Below are 18,187 nucleotides of genomic sequence, written 5' to 3' on the forward strand. Positions count from 1 at the left end.
TCTTGTAATTGACAAACCAAATTTTGTTATATTCCAGTCAAGTGTAGCTGAGTCATTCTCCCTGAGCTTCCTATATTCGGCAGACCACAGGCTAAGGTTAGAATCATGAGTCTCAGTAAGCCAAAAATGACAGCGTCAAATTTTGTAACTCGATTAAAACCAATGATGCTGCATGAAAAATTTACTTCAAGTTACTTGAAAATGTTGACATTATCCACATCAGACAACATGAACATGGGACTTTCAAATTGTGTACAAATGTTGATGTAATCACTAAACAATAACATCCACTTTCCCTTACTTCATATTGGCAAGCCTGACATCAAGTTTGTTTTCACTGCTAACACCAAGAATAATATGCCTTTGCTTATTAGCCTCTTCCATAAACTTCTTCTACTTTGGTTCAATAAAAACAGACATAATTTTGTTTTCTTTCCCTCACTATTAATTGGTATTGTCTTGGCCTTTTATGATCACATTTAGCTGAAATTACCCTTTCACTTGGCTCCAAAACTAAGGCATCTCTAACAATTTTCAACAAATTCTGCTATATTTTTCTCTTTGACAGCTGACATTAAATTATCATGCCTTCATGTAAAAGCTGTACACTCCATTAAGGTACAAGGCATCAACCATAGGAATGTCAAATTACTGAAGACATGTATGACATTGTTTGTACACTATCATTGGGATTCTTGACAGTTGTAACTTGTAAGAACAATAAAATACTACAGCCACAGTGTATGATATCATTTCTACAAATATCGGAATTTGTCCCATTTGTTTGGTTTGATTCGGGTATCTTGTTTTCTCCTACAAAATTTGTAATGTAGATTTTTTTTTTCTTGCCAAGACTTTCAAATTTTGAGACAAAAGTTGAATGTGCAGAACATTAATCATGTGGACCTCAATCAAACATACGTTGCCAACCAAATATCAGTTGGTCAAGCTAAAGGTAGTTGAACAAGCATCCCCAGGATTAAGTGGACTTGATAGGCCAGATGTGAGTAACACAAAAATCTGTCCAACATATCTTAGTTGAGCAGATGTTGGTTGGGCAGATGTCGATTTGATACACATTGGTACAATGGATGTCAATTGGGCCAATGTCAATCTGATACACATTGGTTGCTGTTAGGCCAAGGTCAGTGTCACCGACCTTGGACCTCAATCAAACAAATATTGGCAAGCAATTATCAGTTGGTCAAGCTGAAGGTGGTTGAACACACATCCTCAAGATTGAGTGGACCTCAATTGGCCAAATGCAAGTAACACAGAAGCCTGTCTATCAGATGTTAGTTAAGCAGATGTTCACTGGACAGCTGTCAATTTGATACACAGTATGACAGCTGTTGATTTAATACACATTGGTTGGGCCAAGTTTACTGAATATCAATCAGACAAAGCTTGGCTTAGTGTGCAGCTTACACAACTACACAACTTAAATTTTTTTGAAAAATCACATGTTCATAATAAATGAACTATGCCTCAAAAAATTTGGATCTAGCAATTGCCATAACATCATTCTCAAACTTTTAGTCAATTATATGTGGGCCAAAAGCTCAAGATTTTTCTCTCTTTTATTTCAGGCTTCCTAACCTCTATGGTGCTGAACTCCATAATCACAGGAAACCCACCACGCAATTCAGTAAGCTCTCTGTCAATTATATTGGGGTCAACAGATTATCATAATTCTATCTTCTTCTCTGCACTTCCCAGAGACTGACACAAAGTTCCACGTTCACAAAACACCTAACATGTAACTCAGTCAGCATTATATCTGCCTACTCCTCAGGAATCTCAATCTTCTCATCATTTTGAACTTAATGCTTCTCCTGAAAAAATGTCATAGTGAAACAGACAATGTAATGTCCCCTATTTATAGGCAGTCAATTCCCAAAGGGAAACATACATTACTACCTAGTATATTACATTAATTCAGAATAGATAATTAAAGTTGTCCTTAATTCAACTTAATATTTGTCATTACTCCAGTCCTAATTCCTAATCCCTTCTCATTCTTAATCCCAGAAAAGGGCATTGGCTTGTCTAGGGCACTATGACACCACCTCCCTACTTCAACCCAGACGTTAGGAACATCAGTCCTTTCATCCTTGGGGCTCTTTCATCTTGGAGTTGATCTACTCTACCTCTCCCTAACAGCACCCGTCTCCCTTGGGGAATAGAATTAGAATTGATTAAGCACTTAAACTGTGAACATATGTGTCTTTCAATTATTATGAATATATATGAAATTAAGTATGACTGTCATACATATTGCAGTCTATATTAATATTATTGATATTACTACTGAATTCTACATTAAGCATACATATTGAGCACATCCCCATGCATACCACCAAGAACAGGGATGTTACTGCCAGTAACTTAATAACAGTTCTGATCTTATCTGATTGATGGTGTTCCCTTGGATGCTTTTGATTCCTTTCCTTTATATCTCTCCATGTGAGGGAAAGGTCACACCTCTTCATCATGTATGCCCTTTGGCAAGAGACACACCCTTTCACCATTAACACCATTTGAAACAGTGCAACTCTTCATTATTTCTGCCCTTTGAAAGGGACACAACCTTTCACAATCAGATCTGCACTTCTGATTCCCCAAAATATCCCCCCTCAAATGAGGTTCTCTTCTCCCTTTTATATCTCACATTTGAGGTAGTCACAACTTTTCATTTTTTGTCTTTTGACCATTCATTAACTTTCTTAAATTTTAATTATATCCTTTTATATTTTAATTTAATTTTTAAATATTTAAATTTTATTATTTATATTTCAAAGTGGGGACATTACAGACAACATGATCTAATAATTCAAGTTGCTGTGCCCTAAATTGCTTTTTCTTTTCTCATCTGCTGCTAGCAAGAAAACCTGATCTTCCTCTTCATATCACTTGGCTAATTCAGTTTCTCTATCATGTTTTCCACTTTGTACGCAATCTACCACCTCATGATGAAACAGTATGTTGATTTTCAAACAACCATTACAGCCAACCTTCAACTTCAACAACTAGATTTTGGGCAAGCATAACTTACCTTTATATGTTGCTCCCAGCATTAACAACCACATTTACTCCCTATTGCTCACTTGCAACTAGATGAAAATTCATTTTTGTTCTCATTTGTCAAACAAATTCCAAGGACAAACATCGTTTTTTATCATATGCCTTGCTCTTTCCTAGAGCAATCTTCCTTTCATATGCTACTAAGAATTCATCTACTAGAAAGACAGAATATATTTGATTCACCCATAATAATCATATGACACATGCCCCAATAAGAATTCTCTAGCAAATGCAATCTTGTAACATCTTAATCCCTCTAATGAATTCTAAACATCCTTGAACTGCAAGACCCTCTTATTGTCATAAAATATTCTCACACAATTCCACGTGGTAGTCTCCTCTTAAGCACCATTAGATGTGTCATTACTCACCCCTAACTAACCCAAATCAATCCTTACATCTCAGCTTTCATTGTTTTGAGTAGCCTTAGAATGTGTTTGCTATGCATGCCAGTTTTCTAAAAATCTTAGATCCAAACATGCTTGATGGATCTTCAAACCAGTAATTTCCAAAATCAATTTCACTCTTGACAGACATAAAAAAATTAAAATGTCTATTCTATGTCCTTAACAACCGCTCTGTTTGGGCTCTAAATAGCAAAGTCAGGTATACCATCCCCCACATAATCTATCCCTCAATTTAATGATATTATAAATTATTTCCGTAGTATTACCCTTTAGCCTATGTGAAATGAGGATAGGCTAGAGGTCTTCTCCATGTCTTTATTTCCTACAAGGGGACATTACATGATATTAGGCAAGAGTCTACCAGCTGCACACTTCTTACTCAATAGAAATACACAATGATACATTCTACAAGAAACTCTTGTCCTCTATCATTAGTCTCGTGTTGCTTTGCTGGACTTTGTTCAGTTAAATTATTTGCTCATGTTACTTCCTTGGACAATCTTCAGCTCACCATTGATGGCACACTTCACCCACCCTAACTGAAATCCAAAGTTGTAATGGTGCAAAAAAGTGGCATAGGTAATAACCAAGAACAAATGCAAAACTATGCAAAAAACACAAAGAACCCACTTGTATATATAACACATTTGATTTTATCAACAAGGAAAGAAATATTGGGAACCAATTCCTGGCGGACAAGACTTTTGCCAGAGGTTCTGAAGTATTGGCTGGAGATGAGATTGAGGAGGGTGAAGTGGAAGCAACTTAGGATATAAAGCAACAATTATAGGCCATTATTTCTGCTCATGAAATGAATATGCAAGTGGGTGATTCTTCTCCTTCGGTTCAAGAGGTGTTTCAGCTCCTTTATCTAAAAAGTGTAGAGATAGCAGAAGCTGAAAGATTGCATTTGGACACATGGACTCTATTGGTGCTAGTGCTCAATGGACTATTAAGGCTCTCCTCTCTTGTAAGGATAGGAGGGTGACTTCAGTTTGTTCTTGATTTTGGTTTCATCTTCTTTTGGAGGAAAATTGGCTATTTTTTGTGGTTATCTCTAAGCCAAATGCCAGCTCTTAGGAGGATCTATCCCCCTATCTTCCAGAAGGGGAGTCCTTGGGTAAGGTTATTTCTTTTTAGTAATGTTGGTTACTGTTGTGGTGAGAGGCCCCCAATAGAACCTGCCATTTTATCTATCATAAACTAAGGAATCACTCTAAAATAGTACATCATTCTATCATGGACAACTACCTACTATTTTACAGTTAAACATGTGCTATTTTACCTAAACCCTCATTAGCTTATAGAAGTAATTTTGAAAAGAACTCTATAACTTTACTTTTAAATTATATACTTAATCTAAATATATTGTGTAAGTAGTATATATTCGCCTGAAACAAATATATGTTAAACATGCTATTCTTTTCTTTTATGTAAAATGGAAACCCTCATTAGAATATAAATTTTAAGAAGCTCTTCTTAGGGTCTAAAATTCAGTTTTTCAAATAGATCTATTCAAATTAGAACTTTAAGGAGAAATTTAAATTCCTAACCCTGATAAATAAAATTTCAATCTAGTTGTGCTCTGTATGTTCTGCTCATAAGGGCACAAATGAATCAATAAACAGTAACTATAACTAACTAAAAACTAATTAACTATCTATCTGTCTATGTAATGTGCACATGTGTGTCTAGAGAGAGAGAATTTAAAACCACTTTCTCCCAAACTCAACAAATGCCGTGAGAAACTTTGCAGATTGAGATTACTCGTGAGTAATGCTCCTATGCTTTGCTCATCAAATGTTCTCCTGTATTTTCTTTTTCTTTTTTTAAATGTGAATTCTTGTATTCAGTTAAATTTGTTTTTCTATATTTTCAAATAATAGTTGCCTCTCTCTTCTCCTCTTTGCATTGAAAATAATACTTGATAAATTTCTAATGATAATTTATTGGTGTTAATTGCAAATCTCATTCCTCTTAACCTCTTAAAACTATCTTTCATTTGTTGTTCCTGTTTGAGTTTTTAATTTAATTGCCAAGTATTTGCACAACTCAAGTTAATTCACTGTCTTCGTCTTTGTTTTTGGAGTGTCTGTTGCAAAGGAAACTGTCTAGAAAGTTGCATGCTTTAATATATCATCATCTAGAGAGTTTTTGTACATTTCCATAGGGCTCATGTCATCCCCAATAATATGTTCCATCTTTTCTGAAAGTTTTTCATTAAGAGTTTCACTTAGCAGTCTATCACAGAATACTATCATTGCTTCATAAATATTGAATTCAACATTATCTTCCTCCCCTCCTCCATGGCAGCAGCCTGCACTCAGAACCTTCATCTTTTAGTCTTCTTTCAACCTCCCCATGAAGTCCAAGTGACTCATTTTGGGATCAAAAAGAAAGCCTGAGATGGGGCATTGCATGTACAACAATTGTTTGATGCATGTTGACCCCAACAAAGAATCCATTATTTCCCTTGTTCCCTTGCAACATTTGTGCCAACAACCCAAAAGGCCAAAAATTCACCACTTAGCAGAAATTAGTACCAATTTATTCTACCTTCTCTTTATCCAGTTCAAAAGACATACAAAAACATTTGGGATATAGAAAATTCATAAACGCAAACACACCTCAGTTCTAACAATAGACTATTCATTCAGCTATAAAGCTTTTGTGCTTTTGTTACTTGATACAAAATTCTAACAAAACCTTAACATTCCATCAATTGTAGATTAAAAAAAAATATTTTTGTTGGCCAACTGAATTTGGCCTTGTCACCTAAAGAGCATCTTAACACAAAATCTAATGCCATGTATCATAAATTTTATGAAACTTCTAAATGAACATTTGGGCTGGCCAATTAAACTCAGCTTCATCCCTTTTGAAATTAACAAATACAGAAATCATCCAAAGCTAAAACGATTGAAAATTAGGCTGAATTTTTTTTTTAAATGGTAAACGATATGCACTATAACACTAGAAATTATAATCGGTCATCATATGTCGAAAGAAAAAGTTATTGTATTAAAGATATGTGATATTGCCTTTTGCAATGGATCCTTTGGCTTTGTTCCAACTGCAGCTACATAATCAACAACAGCAGTCTCGGAACCCTTAAGCTTGTATGTTCTGCTCTGAGCAGTCACAGTATTTAATACAGTACAATAAGGATCCCCTGATTGAAGAATCTGGTAAAGACAACTACACAATGATCAGCCAACAACCTTTTTAATAGGTAAAGTGACTCTTGAACATATATCAGACCTATTTAAATAAAAAAGAGATAACCTGGCCAATATAAGGAAGACCATCAGTATCAATAAAACGGCTGAGCGATGCATCCTTATTAGATCTTGCAAACAATTTCAAGATGCGGTCATGTCTTTCTCGATTCTCCGTCAGGTCAATAGTCTCTGTCTGCAGAAAAAGGAGCATGTTTAGGATAAAAAGGTAATAAGTTTATCATACTTCATATTCACAAAAATTCAATCTCACAAGAAGTCAAAAACCCTTGCAAAAGTGGCAATCATTTTATGGTTCTGTATCTTATAAATAAGTTTGGTGGATGAAAAAATCAGCAGCTAATGTTCAGAAAACATTAATAAAACTTCTAACAATTCTAACGTTATCGAATTACTTGTGCAAATATTAAATACAACTTGTAGAGTGTCTGGAAATATTGAAGAAAAATAAAATATTGAACCTTTTGCACCGGGCCTGTCGCCTTAAGGTAAAATATAGCACCAAGCAGACTTCACATTTTGCAATTCTATCCTCATTATCACCATCTCAAACTCTACAATGAACAACTCTTGGGGCAACATCCCCATGAGATCTGTGTTTTTAATGAACCACTACTAGGTGTAGACACCTAAAATTGTTCTCTTTAATTAAATAAATATTTTTATTTATTTAATTATTTTATCCTAAGTCTTCTATTAATTAAATAAATCTTTATTTATTTAATTAATTCATTTAAGCCTCTTCTAGCCCTTTCCTCATTTAAATAAATATTTTTATTTATTTAAAATATCTTTTTTCTAAACTAAATAAATACTTTTATTTATTTAATTGGCCCCCCTTCTTCTATTAATTAAATAAATATTTATTTATTTAATTAATTCATTAGCTTTTTCCTCTATGACACATGTCACTTATCTCTTAATCCTCCTTTACCTACCCCCTTCGTTACTTTATTATTTCTTCTACCTACCCTTTAATCCTAGCCGGCCATTTATTTCTTTCATCTCTTAATCTTGTCCTCCATTTTCTAAAGCATCTTCTATATAAAAGGATACTTTCATCATTATCAACCCTAATCAATGTGTCTATCTTCTACAATCAAACCTTCTTGCGATCAAGCGACTTCAACCACAATCTGCTCTTTGTTGAGCTCTTGTGCATATACAAAATCTGAAAGCTAATATATTAAACAAGATCAATGGAGATAGGAGACAATCGAAATTGAAACCCTGCTTGGCATGTGAATGCTATTATTGTTCAATTTGGTGATTTGCATGTTCTTAGGTATCTTCATTGGTGTTTGGTGAATGTTTGGTTGTAGAACTAGGGTTTTATTGTGGTTGGATCTTTGTGGTTTTACAATAGTTTATCATCATCATTTTTCACCGTATACACTAGGAAAATAAGTCAACACATCAATGTACTAAATGTGACTTACCATGTCAACAGGTTCTACACCTCTCAGTCAATTATAACTTCAAAGATCCTATTTTCATTTGCTTATTGCAAAGTTTAAAGATTCCAAACATGTCTTTGGCCTAACCAGAAATGCTTTTGTTATTGTCAATGAAAAGCTTATTACTTTTTTTATGTAAACAGCCAAGTATGCAGCAGAACTTGAGGTGCCATCTGGCAGAAAATGAAAGCAATGGAGCTATCATAAAAATACATGACTTTCAATAACTATAAATAAAAAATTTGCAAATTTCAGCAAAGCGGTTGCAACATGTTTCAAACCAAACTATATATATATATATCCCACCTCCCGATAACAAAATTGCAAGATAATGCATCACTCTACCCAAAAAAATCCTAAGTTACCGGTTCCGGTTCGGATTCGGGGATTCGGCAAAAAAAAAAAAAATTGGGTACGGGTATGGGTTCGTCCATATATATATATATATATATATATATATATATATATATATATATATATATATATATATATATATATATATATATATATATATATATATATATATATTAGTTTTATATATATATATATATGTTCAAACTTCAAACATCAAAATTATATATGTTCACAGTTCAAACATACAATGTAACTTTCCCATACAATGATACATAATGGATAACAGATAAATCATAAATCATAAATCCATAATTGCCAATGCCAATAAATATTATGATATTGATATATCATAAATCATAAATGTAATATCATATTCATAATTTGCAAATAAGATAATATTCAAGTTTCAAGTTTCAATTGATTCAAGTTTCAAAATGTTAAAATAAGATTAAAAAATTTGTTTTTTAATTGTTTTTCTTTGTTTTCTAACCCGTGGGCCCCATTTTTGGGAACCCACGGGCTTGGGTTCACCTGGGTCCCCCCTGGTTTGACCTGGGTCCCACCCGGGTCCTGCCCAGGCGGCTGGGTGTAGGACCCACAGGGAACCCAACCGCCTGGGCAGGACCCGGGTGGGACCTAGGTCGAACCAGGCTTGAACCAAGACCAGGCATGAACCAGGACCAGGACCCGGCCATTTTTGGCAAGAACCGGTAACTGAGAAAAAATCCAACAGAGAAAGCATTTACTTCTTTAATTTTTCCCCAAAAGTAAGGGTTAAAAATTGAGAGATAAGAGTTGTGACTGCAGAAAATAAGCATTTTACTGAACATATTCAGAGAATGAATTTATTTTATTCCTCCTTTTAGATGGTCAATCTCATTCAAAGCTTGCAAGAAAATTGAGAAGTTATGCCTTTAGGATCCAGTCGTATCCAATCCAAAATAACACCTGCATACCATTGACAAGCTGACAGAGTGTTCGTAATTTTTCATAGAAAGAATACAATTTGCTTGATTTGCTTTCAGAAGTTGAGCTAATTCTTTTTTTGGTGTTTGAAGATTGTGTGAAGATATTTCCAAACTCATTTTTGCTACAGTAATTCACAGTGAAATTGAGGAAATTTTGTGTTCCTATATATTTGAACATTTCATATACCTGATCAAACCTTCTGGAGTTCATCTCACAGTGTATTGCTTAAGGTGTGGCATTGTTAATGGTGCCACCAAGAATCAAATCCCACTGGGCTCATGCAAGCGCAGGCTTGTGCCTTCGTTGTTCCAGTGGGCTCAAGATTGTGAACCGTCACGGTGTTAATGCCGCCATCTGGGTGGTCTCAGCTCTATTACCAACCAAATATATATATATATAAGCCACACTTGCTCAAACTCGAATTGAGGCTTTTTCTATAGGGAAGATTTGTCTGTGACATAGTAGCATTCCATTTACACAACACTGACACAACAAACTGAAAGTGTAAATGCAATTCAAATACTCTTGTTATAAAATGGGAGAATTTGGGATAAACAAAACAAAGAAAAATATTCATTAAAAATAAAGAAAGAAAAACATGATTGTTAGTTTGTGCTAAATAGAGTAGGTAGAAAAAAAAACATAATATATAAGCTAAGAATTTATTTGATGTCCCTAATTACTCTGAAGCTTTCAACAACTCTCAAATTCGAAATCAATAACCCCTTAGAGGTTAACTCTTAGCATACATAACAAATTTTAAAAACACGATTATCGTTTGAGGCTCCTACACTACAAATGTGAATTTGATACCAATATATCCTGTGTTAATTCTTGTAACGTCGGTCGTACAATTTCCTAATTCCGATGCATGGATTAATTACATGTTAACATATATGTTAATAGATAAACTATTAGTATATACGCTAACAATAAATAATAAATAAAATCTAAATCGAATTATGGTGTTTGCCACCGGTCACACCCTTTCATGTTAACAGGTTATGATTAAATGATTCATAATCGCGTTCCTCACGATCAGCGATGATCTTAATGGTGTTAACGTGCTGGGTTATCATGAGTGGTACGTAGGGGAGACATGTGTCTTCCCACATGGGAAGACATATCTCTTCACTACGTACCCCCTCATTCACATATATATAACACGCATACAATGAGGAGGAACACAATACCGAAATCGATAAGTGTTGTGCATCCTTCCAATTACACTACAGCAGTTCAAGTTTGATTTCAGATTATATATTCATCCCTTCTATCCTCTTGATCACAGAATTTGAATAAACTTAACATCCTAGTTCTCCTCCCTTTGACTGCAGTCACAATCATTTTCAATTGATCATTTGGTGTATATTACAAATATGATTTGCTTGAATTTAAGTACTTAAATTTGAAATAGAATAGTTGGATTATCATTAAAATTTAGCAGTACTTTAATAGCAATCTTAGCAACTTGTTTCTAAACATAATTTTCTTAAGCCAAATATGAGGATTATAGCAAAAAAAGACCAAATCATTCATCCCCAAATGACTTAAACAGTTGCATTTCTTACGTGTACATGTTTAAACACAATCCAACAACACTCACAAGTGGAAAAACTACACTACTGGCTTAAAATAAACATTACCATCCACTGAAGCGATTTGGTTTCGTCGCCAAAATTGTCCCACCATTGCCCTAATATTGGACTAGTCAAGAAGCAAAATTCATTAATAAATTCAAGTGTATTTCAAATTTTCAATAAAGAAAAAAAAATAGCTTAAGTCCAATAGAAAATTATTATTTTAAACATCTAATATTTGGTTTTAATGTCTTAGTTGTGACTATGGTACATATATTAGAGAAGAGTCCCATTGCCTATTGCTACATTGGCATCTCTCAATAGCCTTTCATTGATCCATTGCAAAAAATGTCATAATGCACTTGAATAGCCCTTCTTTCCCCTCTGCATTATCCCTGAATGATACATTATTAAAAAATCTTGGATTTGAATACCATCCAACAACATGGACGTAACAAAGCATTTGTCAATCCCATCCAGTATTCATATCTACCATATCAGCATGTAGCTGCTCTCATCATTATACGTTTTAAACCTCAGTGCCTCATTTGCCTTATCTGTGGCCACATAAAAATTTTACCCATCAACCAATCTCAGCACTATGACCAAGGGATCAGAAATTTGAGTTTCAAATTCATCTTCTGTGCACATTAATTCTACAATGGAAGAAAGAAAACAACAAATCTAGTCACACCTGATTGAATGGGCTTGTTTTCCTCAATAAAGGATATCAATTTATTAAGCATCTTAGCATGATTATATATGGACTTATTGATAGATTTCATCCCTCTATTACAGATTTAACCCATGGAAATTGGCCTATGTCTTCCAAGGTTAAATCAAAAAATGTAATGTGCATGGGCTCCAATATAGTGTACGGTAATTCTCTATTAGAATTTTATCTACCACCACATAGTTGTATCATTTGTGATAAATTGAACTACATATTGTAGCCAAACCTCAATCACTATCTCATCATATAAAAAGAAAAACATGTGCAATGATTTCACTCTATCTAATGTGACCACAGATTTAAGACAATCTTGTTGCTCTATAATGCCCCAAGGAAACTGATTTATATTCAGTTCCTTAAATAAGTCCATCTATCAACCTTTTAATGCAACCTCTCTTTGTTTGTTCGTTTCATTGCTTGATACATGCTCCACTAATAATTTATACCACATCATTCAACTCTAAGGTTCTCATATGATAGGGCTCTAAAGCTGTGATCCTCAACAACAATGGTATCAATCATTTATTGCCAATGGAGAGATCGTGAATTGTTGAATGAGATGCTCAAGTAATATCGAGAATTGGCTATTGCCTTTTTACCTTGTGGCATGAACTTTTTCCCTCTATCCAAAGATAGTTGGGTTCTAGGTGTGGTACAAGGTGACAAAAAAACATTCACATTGGCTCCAACAGTACTAGGTATTCTAGAAAAGCAAGGTGGTGTACAATTATCAATATAAGTTGCTATTGAAGCTTGACATTATCCAAAGTTCTCTCTCCACAAAACATTGGCTAGCCAGTCCAAACCAACATGCCCTGACCCTAAGCAATAATTAATTGTAATCTATTCTATTGTTGTTGTCATTGTGGTATCCAAATAAATAAGCCAATGGTAGGATGGTATACTCTAACTAACTCTCATGGGAGTCCATGTATGTGTACCAAATTTAGCTCTTTGGTAATATAGTTCCAAGTGATAACTCCTCTACAAATTCAAATTCCACCATCGGGTTGTATGTTTGAAGTTGGATGAGAGCCTTCATTGTATTGTGTTTAAAGCCTACAGCTCCTTTTTTCTCCTATCAAGTTCCTATTGTATTAGTGTCACCTATTAGGCAAAGCTACTAATCTTGGTATCCATTCAAGTTTGGTTTACTAAATTGGTTCATGGATTCGGACAAAAACAAATTGCGGTTGGATTCATCAATACAAAAACATATAAAAAATCATATATATAATACATATTTATAGTTTAAAATCAAGAATATTAGACCTAATATACATATTTCCTAATATTTAATAATGTACAGTAATATTATAAGTTAAATTTACGATAATAAATTAATAATAAAAGTATACAAAAATTTAATATTAATATATATTATTAATTTTAATAATTAATTCACATGTATATCTATTAATTTTTATTATTATTAGAAATATTAATAATTATTTTATTTATTACTAATGATAAAATATTATTATAATATGAAGTTTCACCTATATAAGGTACGCATGGCAGTACTAATATACCTATCCAATCTATTTTGCTGATTGCAGCATCATCATCTATCTGATGAAATTCAAAAGTTGGATCCGACTAAATTTTCGCTAGTGTCTGTATTTTTGCATATGATTTTAAAGTTTGTAGTTGCCTATCCTACCTATGACCTCTACAACTTGATGCGTCTAGGGTTTTTACCCTATTGTATTTTCTTTGTCAAAATATCAAGACAAAAAACTGCAATTTACAAACAAGGTTCAAATCCCTGTTGGATTGTTGTGCTCACGGGTTTGATCAAGTGGGGATGAGGTCCCCCGTTTGTGGCCTCACCGGTTCATAGCTCTGGGTCAGACGCGTTTCACGTAGAGTCGGAGGGCGTGTCGTGCTAGTGTCACTGGTCATGTTAAAAAGCTTACAGGGCATAGTTTAAAAAAAAACCCATAGGGCAATTGCAAAACTCTACCCACATCCCTTGCTGAACCAAACCCAAATCTAGGCCCAAACTGGCAGGACCAAGGTGCCAAAATTTAATGTCCCAACTTCTCTAGGACACTGAAAGCTTGAACAGTAGAAGAACACCTACTTGTTCTTTAATTAGATTAACAATACTATATGTCGTTTTGAATTTGACCTTTCAGAACTAGATAGAAATTGCAGAAGGTATTTTGTTTTTTGTTTTGAAGAGTCCCACTTAGTTATGGTTTTGCAACATATACAGAATAGATAACCAACTGAAATCAAATTGTATACAAATCATTGAACTACTGATTTTTCTGATTCTTGAAAGATTTACAACATATAGGCACCATTGAAAAGGATGGCCAGCTTGTAGTGTGAGCCTCACAAGAATTCAGTTAAGCATACCCAATTTTTTTGAATCACTATAGGTTGTGGGTGAAGGCATCCAAGAACTTGCTGATGACCAACTTGGAACTAAGTTAGCTGCCAACCAAGTCACTCAGAAAATGATTTGCAGCAGCTCCTTCGGTGATCACTTCCCGTTCTTTTGATGTTCCCTTGTTTTGCCACAAGCAGTTCACTATTCAGACTAAATAAAATATGTATTTCCCCTCTTACTATTTCAAAATTGCTCTTGAATGGTATGGCCAGCCAAGCAAGCTGGTTACTCAAAAAATTGATGATGAATCATTTGAAACTCCAAAACCCTAGCACTGAAACCTCATAAAACTTTCTTCTTGGACAGCTGATTATTTTCCAACTTGAGCATAGAAGAACTGACCTCTTAAAACCCTTCAAAATGCCTAGGTAGGGGTTAGCTAAGCAAGCATGCAGGTCACTCAAAAATTTGTCCAAACACCTTCAAAAAATTTGAGTCTTTTGTTGTTGCACACTACAAACCCTCCTCTGCAGCTCTAACACACCATGTGCAGATTAGAACTCATTCGATTCTTAGGAGTCGAGAAAGGGGGCAGTTGGTAGAAAGCACCTCACTCAGATTTTTTGTAACAACAACAAAAACTATCCACAACTGATTCCAAACTGATATAAACTTACTCAAATCTGCTGGTCATGATGTGACTTGATAACTCAATGCTAAAGATGCAAGGAAAGTACTCTCCCACACTCCAAACAAGCTGAAATATGGGTCAGCCTCTCAAGCAAGCAGCTCCTTCAGATTTCAACCAGCAAAAAGTCTTCTAGGACTAATTTCATTGTAGCCCAACTAGATCCCTGAAGTAGAATCTCCTTGCACACTCTTGGCTGGTCTCTCACAGCTGCAAGTGTGTCAGAACAATGGAGGTTTCCGTCTCCAAGGTCTTCAAAACCCTAAGGTTGATAAGCTCCACAAGGAGGCAAAAATAATTATCAGCAAAAACATGAATAGAAATGAGTCTCCAATGACCTTTAAAAACCTTTCCTCAAGTTGCCCTTATTAGGGTTGAAACCGTAAACCTCAATCAAATTTGATGAATTAAATAATAGTTACTTTATCCTTATAATAATTCTCCCACTTAGGACATACACTTTATTTTATATGTTTTCTCCACATAGGAAAGGTGAAACTTAATATTATTAATATGTTTTAAGTGACCCAAGGAGAGATTTTAAAGTAATATGCATCAACTTTAATATCTCTTTTAATTTGCTTTTTTTCTCTCTCCTCATGGATCCCTGGCAAGGAAGCACCTCACTCTCTCTCTAGACTCGTGTATGCCTATGAAGGAGATATTCTAGGGTTTAATGCAGTTTTGAACTGGCGACTTGGAGATAACAACAATATTGTCGACTAATTCCACCCATGTTTACTCTAAAGTGCCCTCTGAAATAGGAGAAAATCACCAATCCAGTGTCCTATGTCCATCCTTATTAGTCTACGAGGAAATTGTTAATAGATTAATAGTGATCTATTGATTCTAGCTAAGAAGGGGACATAGTCCGCCCTTCCCAAGATTGCTTGTCCACAAGCAATTCTAATGCAATCTTGGAATCAACTGCCTAAAACCAACTGAAAACATAAATGATCCCAGGGTCCCAGATCATCCTTAGGAAAAATCCATCATGCTGATATTGTGCCACTCTGATATAAATATCAATATGCCCTGAATTGAGAGGCAACTATTCTTGATCCCAAAGAAATAGTGCACTGAATATGCCAATGCCAAGTTCCCAAATCAATATGTTGTCATATCCATCAATTATAGGAAGATAGAAATGTTTTGATTCTTGAAGAGCTATTAACATACAACTCTTCAACTCCAGTTGAACTCTTATCGATATGCAAAATCTCCATCATAGGTGCAATAAAGGACATAGTGGTCCATCCTATGCTGCTGATGTAGACTAGGATAGCTCCCATAAATCTGAAAATCAGACCTATGATGATATAAGGGGTGTCTCTAATGAACAATGATGATAGTATCTCATCATTAAGCCATCGTCCAACAGTCAAGAAATGACCCATGTTCTTCCCAAGCACCCAAACAGATGTTGTCCTCCAAGTTTCTTCTAGATAATCAATGTATAAAGATATAGGACAGTCATTTCTTTTTAACATATGCAGTAGTGAACCATGGATTTGGACTGAATCTTTAATGTCCTCGTGCTCATACTCATTCCAAGCACCAAAGTCCAACTGAAGCACAAACATTTGCAATTCAAAACCAGGTTTCATCACAGTATCCTTGTGCTTAAGTTCATACATCAGCTGAAGCTTAATTTCCCAAAATCCATACCAATCAAGAACCAATGTCTCCACAGCATTTGTCTGAAGTCCTAATATTAGGACAGCTGCATGTTCCGTCTGATAGTGATCAACGTGAATGGATTGCGTCAAGGAATAAGAAGACTTATAAATCAGTCCAAAATTGTTTGGACTCCCTGTGAGATCTGTTTTGTGCTTAACCACTTCTTTTTGTGAAGGCAAGCTATTACTAGCTGGCTCATAACATGTAGACACAATCTTTTCTTGTCCCTTCATGATTTGTGTTTTTCATGCAATTTTCCAAATGGCATGTCATAATAACGTCATGTCTAGAATCATCAGCACAAGAAGAAATTTTTGATTCACTCCTTATTTCTTGTTTGCAAAATTCTGATTGCCTTCTACACTTTGTTGTCATAGAAAGTTTATTCAACCTTTGCTCATCATCTATAATATCTCCCCTTTGTTGTTTTGCATGATTTAGGTGGTTGACTGGTCTTTTGCCTTTTTGAAGGTGCTGTCTTGCATGGACAGCAAACAACTTAGACTCCTTAAGTCTCTCCATCCACCACCTATATAAGCCTGGAGTGTTCATTACATTGTCCATGCTATGGTGAATAAAATCAGACCTTTTGTAGAGTGGACCTGAATCAGAAGCATCATGTTTGTCTCTTGAATCATGAGAGCCATCATTAGGGGGTTCAACATCACTTACATCTTCATGCTGGAATCCATAATCCACGTCATATCCCAAATCAATTCCTGGATCCCATACCTTGCTATCTCCGACCAGCTTGTGCAAATCTAATTGGCCTTCATTCTTAACTATCATAAGAGGCTCATCCAATGTAATCACTTTAGTTCTTCCCATCCAATCATCAAATAAACCTTGGGTCCCTTTTTATCTTCCAAGCTGTGATAGATAAAATCAGACTTTTTGTAGATTGGATCTATTTTAAGAACATAACATCCAACCATTGAATCTTGAGAGTCCTCAATAAGAGACTCACTAAACCTAACATCTCTATGTTTTAAGATTGTCATCTCATGATTGCAAAAGACATATGCGACTGCTGTTGTAACTCAGAAAATCATAATTTGTCCTATTTCTTGGTGTGGAGTTATCAACACTCTCAAATGTCCTTTCTTCCATGTGAGGATGACCACCGGTAAGTGTTGTCTCATGAGACATTTCCACCTGAAATTCAAGCATATTACCCATCATAATTCTTGTCACATGGTTGCAGGCGTAATCTTCATTACTTTCTGATAGTTTTTCTACACAATGCCAATCCACTCATTCCACCCATGTTTACTCTAAAGTGCCTGCTAAAATAGGAGAAAATCACCAGTCCAGTGTCCTCTGCCAATCCTTATCAGTCTACGAGGACTTCGTTAATACACTGAACATGACCTGTTGATTTTGGCTAAGAAGGGGACATTACACAAACCAATAACATACATACATACATATATATAAACATGAATTAAGATTAGATGTCACATAATATCGTACAAACAACAAAAACACCATAAACTTGTAATCATAGCATCATGATCATACCATCGTAGCATCGCATACTTCAAGTTCAACATCAAAATATTAAAATGATAATATCAAGTTCAAGTATCATTGTTTCAAAATTCAACTTGCAACAATTGGAACTTTATACCAAGTTTAAATCATCTAATGGATTC

The 18,187-nt window shown here is 34.8% G+C and overlaps 1 protein-coding gene across 1 annotated transcript in view; it reads right to left on the reverse strand.

Moving 5' to 3' along the window:
• The window catches only part of LOC131028829 (DNA-directed RNA polymerase I subunit 2), a 220,399-nt gene that overhangs the window by 47,634 nt on the left and 154,578 nt on the right, over window positions 1–18,187 (reverse strand). Inside the window, exons 23-24 of the mRNA XM_057959181.2 lie at window positions 6,777–6,905; window positions 6,533–6,676 (exon numbers count right to left, since the gene is read on the reverse strand). Coding sequence (XP_057815164.2) covers window positions 6,533–6,676; window positions 6,777–6,905 — 273 coding nt within the window. The remainder of the gene's footprint in view (window positions 1–6,532; window positions 6,677–6,776; window positions 6,906–18,187) is intronic.

Source organism: Cryptomeria japonica, chromosome 5 (assembly GCF_030272615.1).
Source record: "Cryptomeria japonica chromosome 5, Sugi_1.0, whole genome shotgun sequence".
In the NCBI taxonomy this organism is placed as follows: Eukaryota; Viridiplantae; Streptophyta; class Pinopsida; order Cupressales; family Cupressaceae; genus Cryptomeria; species Cryptomeria japonica.